Here is an 18,567-nt window from a genome sequence, read left to right as displayed (position 1 = left end):
ATTTTGCCCATACTCCCTTTGTTAGGAAAAAAAACCCCTGAACATTGTTTGCCCTCAGTATTGCCTTAATTTGTGGCAATCTTGCAACAGTCTTGGAAACATTCCTCTGATATTTTGGTCCAGGAGGGGCCCCAGTGTGATCTTGTGCTGCTGTAGACCATCTTCTTAAAGGTTTTTGGTGTTGTGTGTTCCAAGATGCTACTCTTCTTTCCTCGAGTGGTTATTTGAGTTACCTTTGCCTTTCTATAATATGTAACCGGTCTGCCCATTCTTCTCTGACCTCTCACATCAGCCAGGCATTGTCGTCCACAGAACTACTGCTCACTGGATCTTTCCTCTTTTGTGGACCATTCTTTGTAAGCCCTAGAGATGGTTGTGCGTTTTCAGTAGATCAGCAGTTTCTGAAATACTCTGACCAGCCTAACAGTGCCAGGTAAGTTAAATTCCCCTTCTTCCGCTGTATATACAGTATCATATACTGCGAGTGTAAGTCACAATATACAGGGTGATCAAAAGCAAAAGCCAGCATATTTATAGGAAGAGAACTCTGATCTCTCAAAGTGCGTGCTTGACGGAGGTCTGTGCTCTCAAAGTGCTTTTCTTCCCTTCCCCGTTCTGTTATTTTACTGCTTTAATGAATTGGACATTGATTAAACCGGGTTTTTTTTGTTTGTTTTCGGTGCTCGATTATCCTGCCTGTATATCGTTGGATTCATTGCGGAAGTACTGACGTGTTCACAGTGCGTTGCACGAGAGGTGGCTAGTTTAGCTAGCTAGGTAGAGCCGGGTAGTGACACAGCGGCTGTATCAGGTAAGAAGCGGCTGTCATTGTATATTTTCTCGAAATGTGTGTACACATTGAAAACAAGCAGTAGTATCAAAAGTAAGAAACATATAATAATTTGCTTATAAGTAGAGAAGATGTTACTTTTGACTAGCTTTATTTCCGTCAAGGCTAGCTCGCTAGCTTAAGAGCCAGTGGCAACGTAGTACCGGAAGTGAGTTGTCAGATTCCGATACCTCAGCTGGTATATGTAGTTTTATGATTACTCGTTACTCATTTCTTTCTACGGAAAAAGGATACGCCGCGAACTACATCTCATTTTGTTTGGTTTTAAGATGACGCTCGCTGTGGTTCTGGGAGATGTAGTTACTTTGAATAATTTTAGAGCCGATGGGGGATGAATGACCGGTTACCAAAACTACAAACCCCACAGAAGCGTCAGATTGGGCCAAAGGTTAGCTAGTTATGGACTCGAAAGCTAATTTATCAGCTAAATGGAGTATTTTCTAATTAAGTTAATGTACAAATACAATGGACTACAGTCACAAAACTTGTTTCGATCGTACCTATAGCGTGTATTTCATACAGTCTGCCTCGAAGTATGTGACTTTGTATTAGCCTTGAGGAGCCTGTTAGCTAGTTATGCGGCTAACGTAAGGTTTACCAAATAAAATTCTACAAGGTCTTTAACGCTAACCCCACCATGTCAGAAACAATCACCGGCATTACCCTTTATCACCTAGAAAGCACAGTGCAACTTGACTAGCTCGAGTATATTGGAACTCGATTTACAATTCAATAGGATGAACTGCCCAAGCTTATCCTACGGATCCGGGGGATCTCAATGGGAAATCGTCGCTTTAAAATAATCTGCTACTTAAATTTTAGTTTTCAGCAAAGCTGCAAATTGTGTTATGCAGAGGTCCTACCTGATTTCCATAGATACCACACGATTGCTCGAATCAGTAAGCAGCTGGTAGTCTATTCATCCTTAATTCATCACAGATTAAACGAAAAGCACATCTGATGACTACTAATAATATTTTTACGGCTTTAAGCGGGTGTTTTTCCACAAATATGACCACAAATCGTCATGTAAGTGAAGTTATATATTGGATAATAATGTCCATGCATGTATTAAAATACAGTGTTATAATTGCATAGCAGCAATTATAATTGATCTCGTTTGAAAGAAGCTCATTAATCGTTTATTCTGTATACACATGATGAAAAACTACTTGTGTCATTGAGCCAAGTCATACAGTGCTTAAAAAGATGTTAAATAAGAAATGTTTGTTCACTGAAATGGAAGATCATTTATAAAAGACCAGCATTTGTGTGGATTCACCTTCTCTGCTCCAGATGTCTTTTTATGATGTTCTTTTCACTGCCAGAATGTCAGAAGGGGACAGTGTTGGTGATTCAATCCATGGGAAACCATCTGTAGTCGCTGCCTTTTTCTCACGGATTGGACAGGTAAAACATCTGTTTCCTATCATAACCAGTGAATGTTTAGGAATGACTGTTCTTTGCTAATATGCAGTTAGTTTGTAGACACGATGATCATTACTGATCAATACTGAAACGATGGATGTCACAAGGCTCTGCTAAAACTGATGAGTTTAAAGTTTGAGTTGTATGAAAGGAATCTAAAGGAATTTAGAAATACTTCTGTTTTGTCCTCATGAACGGAGATTCACACCACAATAAGTCAATTCAAGGGTTATTTTTTATTTGATTTTAGTCTCCTTTTTTCCTATCAACATGACTCTCATGGGCTTTGCTCCTAAAGTATCCATCAGCACTGTTTGAGGAGTGGGAATACTTCAGTTGTTTATAACTTTAAACGCTGGGTGATACTTTAAATATTCACTTTGGTTTTTATCTGCCCCTTTGAGTGCAGTTGTATGTGTGTGGCCACATAACTCGTCAGAGCACAAGTGTTCCCTAAAAGTTCTTTCCTGCTGTGTATTTGTTCCTCTCCACCAGATCTATCAGTCATGGTTAGACAAGTCAACGCCGTTCTATGCAGTGAGGTGGGCGGCTACTCTACTATTCACTGCTGTCTATATGATCAGAGTGTACCTACTACAGGTGAGCTTCTGCTTTTCTACCAGCCACAGTTGAGGGTTTACTGAAGGGGGAAAGTGTGCCCTGTTTTCCTCTGGAGATGTCGCAATACCATTGTGATTTGGCCTTTATTTATTTTTAGACTTGAGAAGTCTTTGGCGAGATAATGCAGCTTGTTATCTCCACTTTAAACGAGGGAGACTGAGATCATTCCTTAACAGTCACGCAGCCTTGCAGAGAGAGGGCTGATTTAAAAGAAAAAGCAGTCCGTCTGTGCAAGTCATCTTACGCTAACTCCTTTTTTCACTTTGCTGCTAAATGCTCAGATGACATCGCTCACACCGGCCCAGTTGCTCTGGCCATGCTGAAACAGGAACCATATCTCTCCAGGATCCAGTCTCCCACTGGCCTCCACTCACATTCACATGCTTATGTTTTCTATCTTTGCCCTGCACGGTTTCGTGTTCTCATGAAGCAACAATTCGTTTATGAAAGGGAAACTGAAGCCACGCGCCTCATTAGCACCACGTCGCATCTGTCTAAAGTTTTGTCTGTTTTTAGAATCCTGTCAGATTCAGGGAACACCTCCATGTTTTACTTATATTGGACATTATGGCCTCTGCTGCCAGCTCAGCATTGGCAGCCTATAGGAAGGCAGGGATGTTATTAGTTTTTCTGACTGTGCATCACTCAACATAGTTTTTAATGGCAACACCTCTAGCACTACTGTATTTTTTGACATGCTGTTGATGTTTCCTCTCAGGGTTGGTATATAGTAACGTATGCTCTGGGAATCTATCATCTCAACCTCTTCATTGCTTTTCTATCACCAAAAGTGGACCCATCACTGCTTGATGAAGGTACGTTAGCAGAAAGGATCATGTGCACGTACATGTATGTATGATTAACCTGAGCAATAATGAGGATCTATAATAGCTCAGTTTGGATGTAAGCTATAGTAAAGAGGCTCCAGTGTGTTCCTGTATTGCTCCACCTCTCCTGCAGATGAAGGTCCAGCCCTTCCCACCAAGCAGAACGAGGAGTTTCGCCCTTTCATCAGAAGGTTGCCAGAATTCAAGTTCTGGTGAGTCTAGCGAACTTTTCTGTGCTCTGAGGGTCTCACCCACCGCTCATGGATATTTGTCATCGTATCGTATCGTATCGTATCGTTCCGACCGGGGTCTCGTCTCTCTGCAGGCACTCGGCGACGAAGGGCATCGTCATCGCCATGGTTTGCACATTTTTCGAAGTCTTCAATGTGCCAGTTTTCTGGCCAATACTCGTAATGTACTTCATCATGCTCTTCTGCATCACAATGAAGAGGCAGATCAAGGTAAATGCTCACACACGACTCTGTTTACAGCAGATCGGATCATCAGATGCTTTTCAAACGTGTGTGAGGAAGCTTTAGGAAAGCACATAATGCAGTAATGTTTCTCTTCCTTCTTCTCTTGTTTCCAGCACATGATCAAGTACAGATACTTACCCTTCACACACGGAAAGAGGACATACAAAGGCAAGGACGAAACGGGGAAACCCTTTGCTAGTTAAAATGCCCCACCTGCCCCCTCCCCTCCTCTTCTTTTGAAGTTTTTCACAGCTAGTGTGGAGTGGCCAGGGTTAGATTCCTTCTTTTTTTTTTCGAAGCTGGACATTCAAACATGACATTAAACGTACTCACTTTGATCGATACATTGCAGTGTTGGGTGGGGAGCAGCACAGATCAGGATAGATGGGGATTATTGCCTTTTGTCTGTTATGGAGTAGGATTTTAGGATTTATGTAACGGTAGGAACAGCTCAAGTCCTGCCTTTTTGCCTTTTAACCCTATGGGGTAAGTATAAAATGATCTAGAAAGAACCACACTGAAAAATGAAAAGTGTAAGATGTGATTGTTGTATTCCTCTTTTTTGTTCCACTGATCCCAGTATACCCCCCCCCCTCACAGTAAAATAAATCTGCCAACATTTGCTTTAATGTATTTGTACCGACTTATTTGTACAAATTAGATTTCCTTTGAGAAGCCGTTAGTGTTCGTAGGAAAGCGTTTAGATGTGTTTAGAAGGAATCTACAGTTAAATCAGCGATGATGAAATCATGCGTTCCTGATGAGAACGTCCAGATGAAATGAGGATTTTTGATGCGGCTGACCTGGCAGCTGCAGGGAGGGATCAGCGTGCACACTTCTGTAACTTCGTTTAAATCTCCAGCCGCCCGTCACTTCTGACATCCTCCTTTAAATCCGTTCCTGTCTTCTGCTGCACCTCTGTGCCAGGAGGTCCGGCAGGATGGCTGCTGCCTGGTTTTGGAACCAAATGTTTCTCCTGGGCTTCATTGGGCACATTTACTACGTCTCAGCCTCTAACACACGTGCACAGTTTGTTTGGGGCCAGTTTTAACCCAGGTCTCATATGCCACCCCCCCCCCCCCCTCCCAATATTGAACCGTCTGTCCATCTGGGTTCATTCAGGCTGTGTCGTCTAGCTGTTGTGTTTCAGGATCTGTGTTGACTTTAAGATCAGTTATGATAAATGTCGTCATTCCAAGCAATTTTTGTTCTCTTTCTTTTACAGAGGATTCATATGAAAACAGAGATTGAGAGCTTTTATTATAACAAATGGATGAAGTGGGTGGCCATCACACATTTTTTTCAAAAAGCCTGTTCATTTTTTTTCCCTAAACCCTAATTCCATATTTTATCAGAGACCTGAAGATTCGTCATCATAAACTCTGATCGAGATTATAGTAATGGATCTAAACCTTTTCGTGTTTGATAAAAACTGTTTCCAGCGGCTGTTGGGAGGATTTGTGTATGTGTATATATATTTTAAAATTTGAGATTATTTTTTATTTTTAGTCCTTTTCTTTCTCCTACCACCATTCTGTTTCAGTGCTTCAAATCCATTTCAGTTGGTACTGATGGAAGCAGAACTGTTTTATTTGGGTTTGAGGTCTGACAAATAAAAAAAAAAAAGGTGTTATTAATTGCATGTCATTGTTTTCTCGTGCTATGATTAAAAGCAAAAAATTGGATTTTAACATGTGTATTCCTTTCTATTTTAGTACCCTGCTTCATAGAGGGTGTCTCTTTAATACTTAGAACAAATGCTGCTGTTACTACGCATCAATGTTGACCCGTCCTGTGAATATCTAGAGCTTTTTCTCGCTACAAACAGGATAAACTGGCTCCCAGCGAGGATGTGTAGGACTGCTACAATCAGAATGTAGATGTTTCCCACCATAAATACACTGTTGGAGATACTTATGTAAAGCTGTTTTAACCATAAAAAATAAAACAAGTATTTTGCTACACAAACAATTTGTGTTTGCTGCTGGCCACAGTCAATAAACAAATAAATTCTAAAGCCAAACCGGACTCCAAATGGAATAAACCCCCTCCTCCTGCTCCTACCCTTCCTGTCAGCCCCGGGATTCAAACTCGGTCGGATGATTTCCGGCGACCGAAGAGTCGCAATTGATCTGCTCTGTAAAAAGTGCGGCTGAAGCTCAGGTCATGCAGAACTCGTTTGTCAGAGGAAGTTTTATTAACATAAACCACACACACATACACGCGCGCGGTAAATTCACCTCTACCTCTGCATTTGTTTATGACCTATGGGGGAGTTGTGGTGCATCACGGTGTCCAGCAGGGGGCGCCGTTATACGAATCACTGCTGGTGGATCAATCAGGACGTGAGGCCGAGTCTGTCCGTCTCTGTCTCTAATTTATTTCAAATACTGGTTTTAACTATAACCTTTTCAGATATTAGCATGTTACCTGTCATCCTTTCTGTTGGTGTCGTTTAATTTTGCTCATTAACTGATATTTTTCAGCAAAACATGTCAGAAGCGTGTGCTCTCCCGCCCGTTTCATCTTTGGGGAAGATGTCGATCTGATCTTCTTGTTTTAATATTTACAATGCTATGATACCATCTAGCTTCCAAAAACACATTTGATCTCTGTTCGGACTGTGTTACTTTCATCATTTCTGGATTTAAATTCTGGTCAGAGTTTTGGTCACGTGTCATTTGCATTTGCTGTGTGGTTGGAAATTTTCCTACTTACATTTCCTGTGCGGGCTTTGCCACTGAAGGCATCATTTTTGGGTCTGGTGGCAGGAACAATAATAGACCATCGTTAGACATGGTCCGACTGCATCAGGTTTTTGCATGCGCTTTTGTGAACACCCCTTCGACCATTTCAAATGATGCGCTCCGTCCCCGCAGGCATGGAAATGACCACACGTGCTCACACCTCTCGACTTGCTGCGCAACACAAATCACTCTTCGGGGTTATATGATGTTGATGAATGGCCGCCGTGACGATGGGACCCTTTCTTGTTTGCGCTGGCCTGCTGGCGTCTGTTGTCCACGCTGCAGCTCACTGTCACCTCCCCGCCTCAGAGTTTGTGCTACACGGAGACTATCTGATCGGTGGACTTTTTGACCTCTATCACGTCAGCTCCCCGATCCACCACCACAGACCAGAGGCTGTCGACTGCACCAGGTGAGTCGCCTCTGGATATGAGTTTAGTTGTTTGTGTTGGGTTTTTTCAGGCTTTACATAAACTTAAATAGTTCATTCTGAGGCTAAAAATCCAAACTACCTACGCTCAACCCTTCCCTGCTTCCAGTCAGAACTTCCTCCTCCCCAATTATCGAAGATTCCAGCTGATGAGGTTCTCGGTGGAGGAAATAAACAACTCCTCGGACCTGCTTCCTGACGTGTCCCTGGGGTATGAGATATTTGACATCTGCTCTGACCTGCAGAGCTTTCCAGGCGTCCTGAAGCAGATCTCGGTCGACGGGTCGGTCCAGGCCTGGGCTGGGTCACATGCCAGCCTGTCCAAGGTCATCGGGGTGGTCGGCCCTTTTTCAAGCACCCAGACTCTCACAGTGGCCCCGCTGTTCATGGTGGATTTCATTTCTATGGTGAACGTGCTGATTCCTGTTCAAATATGTCCCTTTGGGTCTCCGTTGTGAGGGAACTCACACATTTGCCCTGTTGCTTCATTGGCAGGTCAGCTATGGGGCTTCTAGTTCCGTCTTTTCAAGTAACGAGAATTTCCCCTCCTTCCTGAGAACGGTGCATCCCAACAAAGAGGTCATAGACGGGATTATTCGCATTCTGCAGCACTTCAACTGGCGCTGGGCCGCGTTCCTCAACAGCGATAACGACTTTGGCATCGACGGGAGGGACCTCTTCATCCAGGGGATCAAGGACACTGAGGTCTGCCTGGCGTACACCCAGAATCTCAACATGCTGACCGACTTCACCCAAACGTTCCAACAAATCGAGCAGCAGAAGATCGGCGTCATCATCGTGTTCGCCCCAAAAATGATCGTGGAGGCTCTGATCGACTCGGCCATCAGACTCAACGTCACCAATAGGGTGTGGATCGCCGACGACGGCTGGTCCATGAACAAGAACCTCCCCAAGAAGAAAGGAATCAGGAGCATCGGAACCGTGATCGGGGTGTCTCAGCCGGTTGTGACCATCCCTGGTTTCGACAAGTTTGTCTTTTCTGCCAAAAGCCAGAACCAGTGCAAAAACAGTGAGCAACAGATGTTCTGCAATCAATTTTGCAAATGCAGTCACCTGAGCGCCGAGGAAATCACCAGCGCGGACCCGACGTTCTCGTTCCCTGTTTACTCTGCGGTGTACGCCATCGCTCATGCGTTACACCATGTTTTACAGTGTGGAGCCGGCAGCTGTAATCGCAGTATTACAGTGCACCCACACATGGTGAGTGCAAATGCAGCGATTCCTTTATGTCAGGGACCTCAGGACCTGGTCCACCAGGACTGCGGTCCAGCCAGGTTTTCTGACCGACCAAGTAGGCAACCCAACACCTGGGTTCCCACTTTCCTTGGTGAAAGCTGGTTTCTTGCCGGGGAGAACAGAAAACCCAGCTGGACTGTGGCCCTTGAGGATTGGGTTCCAACTCCCGGATTCAGTTTAACCCGTTTAACACGGTGTTCTCAATCCCCACTAATGCTAATGGGATCAAAGTTTTAAGCTCTCTGCTTGTCAGACACCCGAATGTGTCATGTGCATAAAGTTCCTATCCAGTCCAGTCTAACTACTGTGAGGGCATCTTTGTCATACTAACCCAAACCTTCTGCACCCACATCAGGTTTTGGCAGAGCTGAAGAAGTCAAACTTCACTCTTCTGAACCAGACTATTCAGTTCAATGAGTACGGTGACCCAAAATTCGGGTCTTACTCAATAGTTTACTGGAATGCCAAAGGAATTCCAGAGGAAGTTGGATTCTTTCACTTTCATCCCTTCATGCATTTTTACATCAATGGCACCAAAGTTCAGTGGTTCACCAATGGAGAGGTCAGTTAATAATCCCGTGCCACTTCTACAAATACACTTTGTATTCATGTTTTTTTTATGATGTTGAAATCCTTTTCCTATCACATTTTAACATGAATTATAATAATTTCATTTCTTCCATATAGGTGTAAAGCTGTCTTTGTATCGTCTTCTTTCTTCCTGAACAGGTGCCCACGTCACTGTGTTCCACAGAATGTCAGGAAGGATACATAAAAACGCATAATGGAATCCACCAGTGCTGCTTCACATGTGAAATCTGTCCGAATGGAACTTATGTCAACAGCACAGGTAACTAATTATGGACTGGACATGGACCACAGAATGACCTCTGTTGTCTCGAAATCTTGCTGCAGGAAATATTTTGTCCATTCACATTAGCCCATTTTTGTGGCCAAGAATAAGTGTTGAAAACACAGAAGCTAACATTTCCGTATAATCTGACGTTTATGTCGTTGCTGTCTGACCCAAACCAGATCAGGTCAGCTGCCACCACTGTGAGAAATACCAGTGGTCTGCAGCAGGAAGCACATCGTGTCTCCCGCGGACAGTGGAGTACGTGGCCTTCACGGACACAGCGGCGGTCGTGATCCTGGTCGGAGCCGGCCTGTTGCTGGCTCTCACGTTAGCCATGTGTGTTCTCTTTGCTATCAACTACAACACGCCTGTGGTCCGATCTGCCGGGGGACCCATGTGCTTTCTGATCTTGGGCTGCCTCAGTCTCTGTAGCATCAGCATCTTCTTCTTCTTTGACAAACCGACTGTTGCCTTTTGCGTTTTAAGATTCCTGCCCTTTGTTTTATTCTACACTGTCTGTCTCGCCTGCTTTGTCGTCCGCTCCTTTCAGATCGTCAGCATTTTTAAAATAGCTGCCAAGTTCCCCCAAGCCCACAGCTGGTGGATGAAGTATCACGGTCAGTGGCTGGTCATCTCTCACCTTTGTCATTCAGGCATTTCTGATCATTGTCAGCTTATCATCTGACCCCCCCTCACCCTTCAGGGACATTGTCTCTTACCCAGACAAAATCATCCTTGGATGTTTCATGAATCTTAAAACATCATCCGGGTCAACTGTTTTACTTCTTTCTTTGGGAATTCTTTGCTTCATTTTTTCCTACATGGGCAAAGACCTCCCGAAGAATTACAACGAGGCCAAAGCGATAACCTTCTGCCTGCTCCTGCTGATCCTCACCTGGGTCATATTTACCACTGCGTCCCTGCTTTACCAAGGCAAATACATTCACTCACTGAACGCTTTGGCGGTGCTCTCCAGCATCTACTCCTTTTTGTTGTGGTATTTCCTCCCAAAATGTTACATCATCATTTTTCAGCCTCAAAAGAACACACAGAAGTACTTCCAAGGTCTGATTCAGGACTACACCAAGACCATTAGCCAGTAGATGTTACGTGCTTCAGGCTGACTTTAGCATGTGTTACTCTCTATTAAGTATTACAACATGTCTTAAAAAAAATCTGACATAATTAGTTATGCAATTCTACAGAATTCTACTGGGCTGTGATTTACACATTACAGACATAATGTAATTTTTCAAATGTTCTCTGCTTCTGTCTAATCTTTCTGTTGCTAGTTCCACTGAGAGTCAGCTTGGACGTCCTGTAGTTAACTGTGTGTTTTAACTTTTGTGTTTAGTAACCATTTTCCCAATTTTATGCATTTTTGCTTTGTTAGGACCATTTGGCTATTTCTTTAGCAGTGTTGCCAGTGTACATATGATTGATTTGTTAGCTTAATTATTTCTCTGTAGGCATAAACATGTTTTGTGCATTAAAAAAAATGACTCAATTGCAGTTACGCAAATTATAATGTCTGTTTTACTTCTCTGATTTACTGCATTAAGTTAAGCCTGTGTTGACATCAACAAACCACATGTTGAAATCACCAAAGATTTCTAGGTACACGCACGAACGTGCACTAAGCACACGTATTAAACAGGATATATTCCCATTTGGTAGAACAATACGTATTTCATTCGTTCATGTGCGGTAACTTCGTTGCCAAAGAGGTTCATCTTGGAAAATGTACTTGATTGTTTAATAGTTTTACTAGAAACCACCAATAGGTGACAGTATCGCTATAGTTGTTGAGGTTAGACACTAGTCGCTATTGTAGCAGCAGCTATTCACAGTGGTGCAGTGACACAGTGTTTTTTTTCTTGTTTGTTTTACATCAATGATTAAAAAGACATGTCCTATTAAATTATATTAACCCCACAATGGTGGTGAGACTATACAAATGTAGTTCTGTGAATGTTTGGGTATTTAGGTAATGTTTCAGGTTCTTAATTTTGGCAGTTTGATTACGCTAACACTGGTTAAGCCAGAAAGATGTTGACAGTAAGCAAAACGTTGAGAAAATGTGAGGAGTGCATACAAGATACAAGATGATTGAAATGATGACCACTGAGCCCCAATAAAACACCCTCTCACAGCAGGGGGCGCTGAATAGCCTCTTTTTCTTCTTCTGTTCTCATTCTCCTTCCGTCTTCTTCTTCTTTTGTGGTAAAACTGGTTAAACGAGGCCCCGTGTAATTGGTTGTATGATTATGTAGGTGCCCGTGTGTCCTTTAGTTGTTGAATTGAACCAACTCTAAAAAGCCTTTTAATAACCTTTTTTTTTTTTTTTTTTTTTTACAAAATAACCCTAACCCTCTAACCCTAACCCTGCCCTGTGTGGGAAAAGTAATGCCTGACATTAACCAATTTTAGCTTATCATCAGTCATTGACAATTAAAGTATTATCCAGGAAAGGGGTCTATTTGTCTGTGTTTGGACTCAAGTAGACCACAGAGACATCTTGGAACTGTCATAAACCTACTGTGCAGTGGATTGTCATGTCTCAAAAAATCCCATAACAAATTTTTAAGAACAGTAGGCGTAGAGTCAGTGTTCCTGATTGAACAATAAGAAACTGAGCAAAAATAAAGCAGCTCTGAGGTTCAAAGTACTGCCGGGACTACTCGCTTTGTATGATGAAGCCAAAAATCTTCTCTACCAGAAATACTTGAAGGAGATTTCTGGCCATCCAGTCATGACCTTATGTACACCAACTATGTTTTGAAGGGGACTGGAATATTTGGAACACTGCTTAAGCCTCAGAAGAGAATTTAAATCCTGGTTAGATTCTTGGAAATCTTTTCTTTTCCGACTTTTTTGTGCAACTACCAATTTCTATTTCCTATTAGCTGAGGGTGCCCATGCTAGTGTGTGGGTGCATATCCCTAACAAATCGCATGCTGGGTTGAATTACTTTAATTTGTTTGTATTTGCATATCACTCTGTCCGACATCCTTTAAGCTCACTGTAGCATGTATTTGTTATCACGAACAACTCTGTGACTAAAACCATCTTCAGTAAGAGTTCAGCTTTCAGTTCTTTTAAAGAAATGACCTTAAAAAATTGAAGAACCACTGAATCCATGGATCGAGGTTGCGTTTGATGCGTCATCATGAACATTGTTGTAAGGAATACCTTCTTTTTACAGAAGTATAATGTGCTGAGCTTCTTCAGTGTTAGCTGCTTTGTTGGCCCTTCGTCTTAGGTTCGTCTGTTTTGTCTGAAGTATCCAGGCCTTCTTCTCTTCTGCTGACATGCAGAACTTGAATGTTTTTAGAAAAACACCCATGCTTTCAGAGCTCTCTATGCTCACTACCAACAATAATTGTAACTTTTTCTGTGGGGGATCAATTCAGAAAATGCGATGCTTCTGGTGAAATCCATATCAAGATAATGAGATGCTCTAAAGATTGAGAAGAGAAAAAAAAGCACGATAAGACCATAGACCTTAATAAAAATATTAAAAATTCGGACATGCCCTCAATGATTCCCCAAGATTTAAATGATTTACATAATTATTTGTGAATTGTCATTCAACCATGTCCTAAAGTATTTCAACCTCAGCTTGATGGAAATCATGCTGAGGTTTAGGCCTCATGAGAGGCTAATAACAGCAGAAGCCAGATATCAGAGTGCACATTAGATTAGTTGGATGAAAGATGGGATGTTCTCTGGCTTGCCTGTGTCTCCTGGGATGTGTTCTGTATCCACTGGCTCAGTGCACTGTCCCAGCCTCAGAGTTTAGGCTGGAAGGAGATTATTTGATTGGTGGCCTTTTTGAAATCCATTACGAAGCCTTCCCAACCTTTCATGACAGACCACAAACCATGGACTGCTCCAGGTGAGTTCATCAATGGCTTTCATGCATGCCCTCGCTCAATCAACTGACAGTTGTGAGTTCTTTCAGTCCTCTCCTCTTTTCTCTCCGCAGTAAATTCCTCATTTTGTCAAACTATCGAAGGTTTCAGTTGATGAGATTCGCCGTGGCGGAAATCAACAACTCCACGAGCCTCCTGCCGAATGTAACTCTGGTTATGAGGTGTTTGACCACTGCACGGATGCTCAGAGCTTTTCGGACGTTTTCAAATTACTCTCGGTCAATAATGTGATCCAACCTTGGAATGTACCAAACAAGAATGTGTCCAAAGTGGTAGCAGTGCTCGGTCTCTTCAGCAGCACCTCTACGCTGACTGTGGCCCCACTGTTCATGTCTGATTTCATCCCACTGGTACATGGTTCCCCACTTTCCTAATATGGTCACCACCTCTAAACGCCACTTTCTATTGAAAACCGGTTGTTTGTGACCTCTCAACAGATCTCCTATGGATCCTCAAGTTCCATCTTCTCGGAGAAGGCCAAATTTCCCTCTTTCCTGCGAACAGTGCAATCCAGCAAAAAAGTGATGGAAGTGATTGTAAAAATTTTGCAGTACTTCAAGTGGCACTGGGTTGCCTTTCTTTACAGCAGTGATGATTATGGCACCGATGGGCTTAAACTCTTCATAGAGAAGATAAAGGACACTGAGATCTGCCTGGCGTACACTCACAGTCTTGACAGCAGTCATTACTTATCAGTATTTAACCAGATCGATGCCCAGAGGATTAACCTTATCGTGGTTTTTGCTCCCCAGTGGCACGCTATACCTCTGGTTCAAGCAGCAATACGGCACAATGTCACGGGCAAGGTGTGGATAGCAGGAGAAGCATGGTCTCTAAACAAGGAGCTCCCGAAGGAGAAAGGAATCAAAAACATCGGAACCGTGATCGGGGTGTCCCAGCCCGTGGTGACGATTCCTGGTTTTGAAGATTTTCTTTATTCGGTTAAAAAGGGGAATCGATGTGAAAGCACCGAGCAGCAGTTCTGCAACCAGATTTACAACTGCAGTCAAGAGAGCGCTGATATCCTAGCTGTGGACCCTTCTTACTCGTTTTCTGTTTATTCTGCTGTCTACAGCGCTGCTCACGCCTTGCACAACGTCTTAAACTGTGACTTTGGTAAATGTGATAACGGCATTCCCATATCGCCACCCGTGGTAAGCACACAAATCATTTTAAATCTAATATACATAATAATTAGGATCACTGCCAACTCATAAATGTCCAGGTCCGTTGACACCAATTCCTCATACTGTAATCTGTCTGTTCCAGCTTCTAGCCCAGTTAAAGAAGTCAAATTTTACACTCTTAACCGAGAGAGTTCAGTTCGATGAGAATGGTGATCCCAGGTTTGGCTCCTATGCGGTGTTGTTCTGGAACCAGACCGGTGACCCAGAGAATTTCGGCACCTGTTGGTTTTACCCTTCGGTCAAAATATTCATCAATGACAGCAAAATCCAGTGGCACTCAAAAGAAGTAAGTCCTGTTTTCCTTGGTCCAGATCATTTGTATGTGTTGAGAAATACATATGAATGTAAGTAATGGTGACGGCACATCTACAACATTAATTCAGTTTAGGACTACTGATGAGTTTTTAAACGATCGTTGTCATGCACAGGTGCCTATTTCCCAGTGTTCCAAGGACTGTAAAGAGGGGTATGCAAAAAGGATAGAGGGAATCCATCAATGTTGTTTCAAATGTGAAATCTGTCCAAATGGAACTTTTGTCAACAGAACAAGTGAGTTCATCTCCTTTAAGTCGGTTAAAAGTTTAGAGTAAAAATATGACAGCTTATTATGATCAACATTCATAAATGAAATTCCCAAATTTAACCATCCCAATGAAAATGCTCCTCTGAGCTGTAACAACAAATCCCCCTTTCGGTGTGATCTATGATGTCTTTACTTTTGGATTTCAATCTTCACAGAAAAAAATAGGCTTTTTGTTCAGCACCTGTTGTTCTATTTGAAACAGAGGATCCCTTCAACTGCATCGACTGTGAGGAGCACCAGTGGTCTGCAGCAGGAAGCACATCGTGTCTCCCGCGGACGGTGGAGTACGTGGCCTTCACGGACACAGTGGCGGTCGTGATCCTGGTCGGAGCCGGCCTGTTGCTGGCTCTCACGTTAGCCATGTGTGTTCTCTTTGCTATCAACTACAACACGCCTGTGGTCCGATCTGCCGGGGGACCCATGTGCTTTCTGATCTTGGGCTGCCTCAGTCTCTGTAGCATCAGCATCTTCTTCTTCTTTGACAAACCGACTGTTGCCTTTTGCGTTTTAAGATTCCTGCCCTTTGTTTTATTCTACACTGTCTGTCTCGCCTGCTTTGTCGTCCGCTCCTTTCAGATCGTCAGCATTTTTAAAATAGCTGCCAAGTTCCCCCAAGCCCACAGCTGGTGGATGAAGTATCACGGTCAGTGGCTGGTCATCTCCGTCACCTTTGTCATTCAGGCATTTCTGATCATTGTCAGCGTATCATCTGACCCCCCCTCACCCTTCAGGGACATTGTCTCTTACCCAGACAAAATCATCCTTGGATGTTTCATGAATCTTAAAACATCATCTGTTTCATTTGTTTTACTTCTATTGTTGTGCCTGCTCTGCTTCATTTTTTCCTACATGGGCAAAGACCTTCCAAAAAATTACAACGAGGCCAAAGCGATAACCTTCTGCCTGCTCCTGCTGATCCTCACCTGGGTCATATTTACCACTGCGTCCCTGCTTTACCAAGGCAAATACATTCACTCACTGAACGCTTTGGCGGTGCTCTCCAGCATCTACTCCTTTTTGTTGTGGTATTTCCTCCCAAAATGTTACATCATCATTTTTCAGCCTCAGAAGAACACACAGAAGTACTTCCAAGGTCTGATTCAGGATTACACCAAGACCATTAGCCAGTAGATGTTACGTGCTTCAGGCTGACTTTAGCATGTGTTACTCTCTATTAAGTATTACAACATGTCTTAAAAAAAATCTGACATAATTAGTTATGCAATTCTACAGAATTCTACTGGGCTGTGATTTACACATTACAGAGATAATGTAATTTTTCAAATGTTCTCTGCTTCTGTCTAATCTTTCTGTTGCTAGTTCCACTGAGAGTCAGCTTGGACGTCCTGTAGTTAACTGTGTGTTTTAACTTTTGTGTTTAGTAACCATTTTCCCAATTTTATGCATTTTTGCTTTGTTAGGACCATTTGGCTATTTCTTTAGCAGTGTTGCCAGTGTACATATGATTGATTTTTTAGCTTAATTATTTCTCTGTATGCATAAACATGTTTTGTGCATTAAAAAAATGACTCAATTGCAGTTACGCAAATTATAATGTCTGTTTTACTTCTCTGATTTACTGCATTAAGTTAAGCCTGTGTTGACATCAACAAACCACATGTTGAAATCACCAAAGATTTCTAGGTACACGCACGAACGTGCACTAAGCACATGTATTAAACAGGATATATTCCCATTTGGTAGAACAATACGTATTTCATTCGTTCATGCGCGGTAACTTCGTTGCCAAAGCAGTTCATCTTGGAAAATGTACTTGATTGTTTAATAGTTTTACTAGAAACCACCAATAGGTGACAGTATCGCTATAGTTGTTGAGGTTAGACACTAGTCGCTATTGTAGCAGCAGCTATTCGCAGTGGTGCAGTGACACTAGTTTTTTTTCTTGTTTGTTTTACATCAATGATTAAAAAGACATGTCCTATTAAATTATATAACCCCACAATGGTGGTGTGACTATACAAACATTGTTCTGTGAATGTTTGAGTATTTAAGTAATGTTTCAGGTTCTTAATTTTGGCAGTTTGATTGCGCTAACACTGGTTAAGCCAGAAAGATGTTGACAGTAAGCAAAACGTTGAGAAAATGTGAGGAGTGCATACAAGATACAAGATGATTGAAATGATGACCACTGAGCCCCAATAAAACACCCTCCTCACAGCAGGGGGCGCTGAATAGCTTCTTTTTCTTCTTCTGTTCTCATTCTCCTTCCGTCTTCTTCTTCTTTGTGGTAAAACTGGTTAAACGAGGCCCCGTGTAATTGGTTGTATGATTATGTAGGTGCCCGTTGTGTCCTTCAGTTGATTTAAGTTCAGAAAACATCTTTCTGCTTCTTGACTATCAATGCACTGCACAGGTTTTGCTCTTTTTGTGGAAGTTTGAAACAACTAAATAAGCCTTTTAATAACCTTTTTTTTTTTTTTACAAAATAACCCTAACCCTCTAACCCTAACCCTGCCCTGTGTGGGAAAAGTAATGCCTGACATTAACCAATTTTAGCTTATCATCAGTCATTGACAATTAAAGTATTATCCAGGAAAGGGGTCTATTTTTCCTGTGTTTGGACTCAAGTAGACCACAGAGACATCTTGGAACTGTCATAAACCTACTGTGCAGTGGATTGTCATGTCTCAAAAAATCCCATAACAAAATTTTAAAGAACAGTAGGCGTAGAGTCAGTGTTCCTGATTGAACAATAAGAAACTGAGCAAAAATAAAGCAGCTCTGAGGTTCAAAGTACTGCCGGGACTACTCGCTTTGTATGATGAAGCCAAAAATCTTCTCTACCAGAAATACTTGAAGGAGAATGTCTGGCCATCCAGTCATGACCTTATGTACACCAACTATGTTTTGAAGGGGACTGGAATATTTGGAACACTGCTTAAGCCTCAGAAGAGAATTTAAATCCTGGTTAGATTCTTGGAAATGTCTTTTCCGACTTTTTTGTGCAACTACCAATTTATTCTATTTCCTATTAGCTGAGGGTGCCCATGCTAGTGTGTGGGTGCATATCCCTAACAAATCGCATGCTGGGTTGAATTACTTTAATTTGTTTGTATTTGCATATCACTCTGTCCGACATCCTTTAAGCTCACTGTAGCATGTATTTGTTATCACGAACAACTCTGTGACTAAAACCATCTTCAGTAAGAGTTCAGCTTTCAGTTCTTTTAAAGAAATGACCTTAAAAAATTGAAGAACCACTGAATCCATGGATCGAGGTTGCGTTTGATGCGTCATCATGAACATTGTTGTAAAGAATACCTTCTTTTTACAGAAGTATAATGTGCTGAGCTTCTTCAGTGTTAGCTGCTTTGTTGGCCCTTCGTCTTAGGTTCGTCTGTTTTGTCTG

General features: G+C 42.3%; 3 protein-coding genes across 5 annotated transcripts; all 3 read left to right on the top strand.

Annotated features, from left to right (window-relative positions):
- Window positions 1-307: 307 nt before the first annotated feature.
- On the top strand, window positions 308-5,893 carry rer1 (retention in endoplasmic reticulum sorting receptor 1). Of its 3 annotated transcripts, XM_057042003.1 has the most exons (8): window positions 655-811; window positions 2,179-2,260; window positions 2,774-2,878; window positions 3,618-3,714; window positions 3,860-3,938; window positions 4,052-4,187; window positions 4,316-4,370; window positions 5,428-5,893. In XM_057042003.1, the coding sequence occupies exons 2-8, from the start codon at window positions 2,180-2,182 to the stop codon at window positions 5,451-5,453; spliced, it is 579 nt and encodes a 192-aa protein (XP_056897983.1). In that variant the 5' UTR covers window positions 655-811; window position 2,179; the 3' UTR covers window positions 5,454-5,893. The 3 variants fall into 3 exon arrangements, with proteins under 3 accessions (XP_056897982.1, XP_056897983.1, XP_056897980.1); XM_057042002.1 differs by lacking the exons at window positions 655-811; window positions 5,428-5,893 and adding an exon at window positions 308-433 and having other exon boundaries at window positions 4,316-4,831; XM_057042000.1 differs by lacking the exon at window positions 5,428-5,893 and having other exon boundaries at window positions 656-811; window positions 4,316-4,831.
- An 856-nt stretch (window positions 5,894-6,749) lies between these two features.
- Window positions 6,750-11,179, top strand: LOC130530005 (taste receptor type 1 member 1-like). Its single transcript, XM_057040786.1, is given in 7 exon segments — window positions 6,750-7,361; window positions 7,489-7,786; window positions 7,875-8,600; window positions 8,992-9,198; window positions 9,366-9,486; window positions 9,672-10,128; window positions 10,130-11,179. Coding segments are annotated over 7 exon segments (2,472 nt in total). The 5' UTR covers window positions 6,750-7,164; the 3' UTR covers window positions 10,596-11,179.
- Window positions 11,180-13,208: 2,029 nt separating this feature from the next.
- LOC130530107 (taste receptor type 1 member 1-like) lies at window positions 13,209-16,716 on the top strand. The gene is given in 8 exon segments (XM_057041003.1): window positions 13,209-13,390; window positions 13,481-13,575; window positions 13,578-13,777; window positions 13,865-14,581; window positions 14,697-14,900; window positions 15,043-15,163; window positions 15,400-15,840; window positions 16,057-16,716. Coding segments are annotated over 8 exon segments (2,232 nt in total). The 3' UTR covers window positions 16,329-16,716.
- Window positions 16,717-18,567: the final 1,851 nt, after the last annotated feature.

The sequence above is a fragment of the Takifugu flavidus genome, chromosome 8 (assembly GCF_003711565.1).
Source record: "Takifugu flavidus isolate HTHZ2018 chromosome 8, ASM371156v2, whole genome shotgun sequence".
Taxonomy (NCBI): Eukaryota; Metazoa; Chordata; class Actinopteri; order Tetraodontiformes; family Tetraodontidae; genus Takifugu; species Takifugu flavidus.
The sequence above is the reverse complement of the archived record's forward strand: the minus strand, read 5'-3'. Positions and strand labels throughout refer to the sequence as shown.

Excerpts from the sequence above, each read along its gene's own strand:
- rer1 (XM_057042002.1), top strand. The coding sequence starts at position 2,180 with ATGTCAGAAGGGGACAGTGTTGGTGATTCAATCCATGGGAAACCATCT. Across the intron at positions 2,261-2,773 it reads TTTTCTCACGGATTGGACAG|ATCTATCAGTCATGGTTAGA; the intron begins GTAAAACATCTG and ends CCTCTCCACCAG. Across the intron at positions 3,715-3,859 it reads CCCATCACTGCTTGATGAAG|ATGAAGGTCCAGCCCTTCCC; the intron begins GTACGTTAGCAG and ends CCTCTCCTGCAG.